This window comes from Cicer arietinum, chromosome 1, assembly GCF_000331145.2.
Source record: "Cicer arietinum cultivar CDC Frontier isolate Library 1 chromosome 1, Cicar.CDCFrontier_v2.0, whole genome shotgun sequence".
In the NCBI taxonomy this organism is placed as follows: Eukaryota; Viridiplantae; Streptophyta; class Magnoliopsida; order Fabales; family Fabaceae; genus Cicer; species Cicer arietinum.
In genome coordinates, this window is record NC_021160.2 from 46724603 (window position 1) to 46730435 (window position 5833).

The following is a 5833-nucleotide window of genomic DNA, read 5'->3' on the forward strand; positions in this document are numbered from 1 at the left end:
TCGAATTCAATGGAGTCGCCACCAAAATTTATTTTAAAATAGGGAAAATATTGGGAAACCCTTAAAAATGTAAAAATGGTCTTTGAAACCAGATTTTGAGTTCGGGAGTCGATTATGCGCAGGGAAGGTATTAGCACCCTACGACATCCGCTAAAAAACGGTTACCTATAATTAATTGTGCAAAATTATATCAACTTAACTATATTTATTTCTCTTTATTATTAAATATGGATATAAAATTATTTTTTATATATGATTTTTTTGAGATAAAAGCGCGTTTAAGAGAGTAAAAAAAGTTTTTTATTATTGTGCTTGACAAGAGTGTGATCTTGCTACGTATCTCCCGGTGCGTTGATTGATTTTAAATAAATTGTATTTTTGTTATAAAAAAAGTTAAATTTGACGAACTTAAAGAAGGCTTGCTTGATTTGAATAATTATTTTAAAATGTGAGTTTTAAAACGATCGAGTTGTACAACTCGTGTCTCAAAACTCAAGGAGTAAAAAGATGTCACATCTAATTTAACTCTCTTTAAAATATTTTATTATTCTTTTATAAAATAGAGTTTCAAGAAGACCAAGTAGTACGACTTATGTCTTAACAATTCCAAGATTAAAAAAAACATCTAATTAAATTTTTAAAGAATGTTGATTTTTAATCTATTCATTTATAAAAATAAATTTTAAAATTATTAAAATATATAATTTGTATTGTGCAACTCAGGGATTAAAATGTCATTTTTAATTTATTTGTGAATATGAGATTTAGAACCATCAAATTGTCACAATTTGTGTTCTAATAACTCAAAGATTAAAAAGATGTCACATCTAGTTAATTTTTAATGAAATATTTGTTTGTTTTTAATTTTAATTTATAATTTTTTTTTTAGAAAAAAAATGATACTACATATTAAATAAGTTTAAATGATTTTTTTGAAATTTAATAAATGAAGAAATAAAATTCATTTTTAAAACTAAATAGCACGAACTAAAAAAAACTACTATAACTTAAAATAAATGATATTTACCGCCATTTAATTATGTCCATCATTAAAATAGAATTATTACAATTAAATGAAATAAATATTTGTTTGTTTTTAATTTTAATTTTATAATTTTTTTTTTAGAAAAAAAATGATACTACATATTAAATAAGTTTAAATGATTTTTTTGAAATTTAATAAATGAAGAAATAAAATTCATTTTTAAAACTAAATAGCACAAACTAAAAAAAACTACTATAACTTAAAATAAATGATATTTATCGCCATTTAATTATGTCCATCATTAAAATAGAATTATTATAATTAAATGAAATAAATAGTGAAAATAGAGAACCTAACAAAAAGTTCATCCACCACACAAATATATTATTAAATCAATCCATAGTAACTAGCAATATTATCAATAGAAAGGAATACAACAAACAGTTGGCGTACGTGAGATGTGTGTATGGTGTGTACAGCATACCAGCCTAGCACCGTAAACAAGGATTCAAAATGAATGAAAAAATACCCTTTTCCGGCGCGTGGTGGTGTGTTGATTCTCGTCGTCGGCTGTTGGTTGTTATTAGTGATTGAGTATGTCTAAGGTTAAGGTTATGGGTTGATGGGAAGAAATATGGAGGCAGATTTTCTTCTTTTTGTTATTACTCTGTTTCTATTGTTTTTTTTTTTTTTTGAAAACCAGAAGGAAAATCCCCAATTTTATCTTGTGATTTCTTTCTGTTTTCCCTCCTTACTGATTGAATTTTTGTTTCAATATATAGATAAAAACGAGGAAGAGTTGTGTTCATCGTATAAATTACTGGTTTGACAACTACATCAAGCAAGCAAACTGGTACAATTTAGGGGAGTGGTTGTGTGTTCTGGATTTTACACTGCGCTTTGGGTTGTTGTTCTGGATTTTACACTGCTTTTACATGATCAAGCAACCTCATACACTTAAGGAAAATAGGAGTTAGTCTTTTTGATTGAGTACTGGCTAAATTAATACCATTTTTAGACTAAATAAAAAAATAAATAAATGAATGAATAGATGGATGTGGGAAAGGAAATGAGGGATGCAGAAACATGGAGACGACACTGTACACGCCAAAGCAAGAAATAGCACACGCCAAGGCAGAGAAATAGGGACTCTTTTGTTTTAAGTTTCTTTATTTCTTTTCTTTGGTTGGTTTTTTTATTTATTTATATTAAATGTAATATAATAAATCTACTACAATTTTTTAATAATTTTTAGACAAACATATTTTTATTTAAATTATTTTTATTTAAATTATTTTTATATTATAGGACAAAATTGAGATACTACATTAATTATGTTTAAGTATTTTGCATAATTTTTGTCAAAATAAAGTTTAGTACTACCTTATTTGGTAGCCCTAAGCCCAATATTTTATGTTGGTAGCCCTAAGCCCAATATTTTAGAACCAATTTTAGGATCAGTCCATTTTGACGTTTCTACTATGAAAAATTTCCCTTGTACCCCCACACTTTGCCTTGTACCCCCAAAAAAATTCGAAAATGACAAAACTACCCTCAATTTTTTTCACCATTTTGTAAATGACTATTATACCGGAAATGTAAATATTTTTTTCGCCATTTTGTCACAAACCCAGCCGTAAAACAGATTTCCGGTAAGTGACAGTTTTCCGGTAACTACCGGAATACTTGAAACAAGATTTCCGGTACAGAGTAATGTACCGGAAATGTTAAAACTGAGTTTTCCGGTACAGAGTGTAGTACCGGAAATGTTTAAACTGACTTTTCCGGTACAGAAGAGAAAATTTGTGTACCGGAAATCTTGGTTGGCAAGTATTCCGGTACAGTAGTAGGTTCCGGAAAACTTCATTTTTGAGTTTTCCGGTACATACCATATTTTTTTAATTTTTTTTTAAGTTTTTTAATTTTTTTTAATTTTTTTTAATTTTTTTTAAATGTTAACAGATATGGATAATCCCCTATTTTAAATGTTAACAGATATGGATAATCCACTACTATTAATGGACAAAACATGCGTCGATACTACAAATATTTTTGACACAGATCAGGTATGAATAAATATATTTAATATTAATATTATACAAATATATTTTTGTGATTAATTATAATTATTTTATTTCAGATATTTGATTCAATGGATACTGTTGTGAAATGGGCAAAAGAAATTGGTATAAAAAATAAAGTTACCGTTATTATCAGAAGATCAGATATAGAGACGGGTGAGAAAGGACGGAGAAATAAATTAATATTAGGTTGTGACAAAGGGGGAAAATACAAGTGTGCTGCTAGTTCTATTCGAAGTTCAACAAAAAAATGTGATTGTCCTTTCAAGCTTAGATCAAAACCATTAAAAGATGGTTCAGGATGGATAGTTAAAGTAATTTGTGGAATTCACAACCATGAATTACCTGATACTTTGGAGGGGCATGCATATGTTGGGCGCTTAAATGAAGAAGATAGAAAGCATGTTCATGAATTAACAAAATATAATGTTGCACCGAGACACATATTACTCTCATTGCAAGACCGAGATAAGAGTAATGTTACTAAGATCTCACAAATATATAAACAGAGAAGTATCATTCGATTGCGCGTGAGAGGTAATAGAACAGAGATGCAACATTTATTCAAGTTAATTGAAGATGCAAAATATGTGTGCTGGAATAGAAAGCGTGAAGACTCCGATGTTATGAGAGATATTTTTTGGGCGCATCCAGATTCAGTGAAGTTGTTGAATTTGTTTCCGATTGTGTTGATTATGGACAGTACCTACAAAACCAATAAATACAGAATGCCATTACTTGAAATTGTTGGTATGACATCAACAGAGAAAACATTTGTAGTTGGGTTTGCTTATTTGGAATGTGAGAGGGAAGAAAACTTTTGTTGGGCATTAGAGAGACTAAAAGATTTGTTTGTTACACAAAATAAATTCCCTCAAGTAATTGTGACAGACAGAGATCTTGCGTTAATGAATGCAGTTGGCATTGTGTTTCCACATGCTGTTAATTTACTTTGTCGATTTCATATCGAAAAAAATGTTGGAGCAAAATGCAAGCAATATGTCTTAAAGGATAGACAAGAGTCAATATTGAATATGTGGAAAGACATTATGTATTGTAGTAATGAAAAAGAGTATATGATGCGCTTGCATATGTTTGAACAATCATGTGTTGATACTAAAGTGTTTGTTGATTATGTCAAAGAAACTTGGTTGACTCCACATAAGGAAAGATTTGTTGAAGCATGGACAAATAAAGTGATGCATTTGGGGAACACAACGACTAACAGGTATTTAATATAATTTTATTATATATTGTTGAATTTTACAGGGTTGAGTCGGCTCACTGGAAACTGAAGTTAATGTTAGAAAATAGCATGAGTGATTTGTGTAAATGTTGGGAGGCTATGAACAACATGATAAGGTTACAACATAAAAGAATCAGAGCCTCGTTTCAAAAAAGTTTTTATGATGAAGAGCATGAGCACAGAAATCCATTTTATCAGAGATTGAATACATTTGTATCAACAGAAGCTCAAAGACGTATTGCTGAAGAATACGACAAAGTTGAGTGGGTGGGTACTGACAAATCTATATGTGGGTGTTCTCTGAGAAGGACATACGGATTACCTTGTGCTTGTGAATTGGGACAATATAAATTAATGGGTGAACCAATTCCTCTAGATTCTGTGCATATTCAATGGAGAAAATTAAGCATGGAATGTGAACTCACTCAAGACACAGAAGATGGATCAGAGTTGGATATGTCTACTGAGATGAATGCCTTATGGAAACGCTTTCGATCACTTGATGTTATTGGGAAACGAGTGTTGAAGAGTAAAGTGCGTGAACTTGCTTTTCCAAGTACAAGTTCAATATGTCCACCACCTGAAAAAGTCAAAACCAAAGGAAGAGTGAAGAAGAGTAAGGGTATGAAGCCAGATGGATATGATGTATATCGAGACCCTTCTTACTTTGAGCATGTTAATGCAACATATGGTGAAGATATTGGTTCCCAACCCTCTCAATCAAAGAAGAGACAAGCCTCTCAATCAAAGAAACACCCCTCTCAGTCATCTCATTCTTCAAAAAATTTGTTATTGACACAATTTCCTGATATTATTCAGCCATACATTGATGACATATTTGACGTGGCAGCTGATGGAAATTGTGGTTTTCGCGCTATTGCATTATTGCTTGGTTTCGGTGAAGAGTGTTGGTCTTTGGTCCGCAAGAGATTGGATCAAGAGATTGTTTCTCATGTAACTCCATATGATAGATTGTTCACAGGACGCATTAAAGAAGTAAGAGATTCGTTGATGATATCCGGCTTAGGTGTTCAACCCATGGATAAATGGTTGTCCATGCCTGATATGGGTTACGTGATAGCGACAACATATAATATTATTCTTGTCACGTTCGGTCTGACATTTTCAATGACTTTCTTTCCTATGAGGGGTTCACATTCCGGATCGACAAAAAATGATCGCATTTGTTGTATTGGTTTTGTTAATGGAAATCACTGGGTTCCGGTAATTATTTTCTTATACTTTTTTAAATTTTATTCTGATAATTTTGTCTTATATTTTGTTAATTTATTTAATTTTTGCAGTTAAAGATGAAAGATGGATTTCCAATGCCAGACATTGCACCAGGTTGGAAGCAATATCGTACCAATGAAGCAACTTCTTGGGCAATAGCATACACAGGCCGTCTACAACACTGGGGGTATTTATTAGGCCGGTTGTCACGTGTTACCCAAAATCCACCTACGGAACCCGTAGAGGCAATGTCTTTAGATGAACCTTAATGTTTTAAAATTGATACAA

General features: G+C 31.1%; 1 protein-coding gene across 1 annotated transcript; it reads left to right on the forward strand.

Annotated features, from left to right (window-relative positions):
* The first annotated feature begins 4358 nt into the window (after positions 1-4358).
* LOC140918981 (uncharacterized) lies at positions 4359-5814 on the forward strand. Its single transcript, XM_073364144.1, has 2 exons — positions 4359-5536; positions 5617-5814. The coding sequence occupies exons 1-2, from the start codon at positions 4367-4369 to the stop codon at positions 5812-5814; spliced, it is 1368 nt and encodes a 455-aa protein (XP_073220245.1). The 5' UTR covers positions 4359-4366.
* Positions 5815-5833: the final 19 nt, after the last annotated feature.

Bases quoted from the DNA above. Each gene is read 5' to 3' on its own strand.
- LOC140918981 (XM_073364144.1), top strand. From the start codon at position 4,367: ATGTTAGAAAATAGCATGAGTGATTTGTGTAAATGTTGGGAGGCTATG. The intron at 5,537-5,616 runs GTAATTATTTTC...TAATTTTTGCAG, and splicing joins ATGGAAATCACTGGGTTCCG to TTAAAGATGAAAGATGGATT.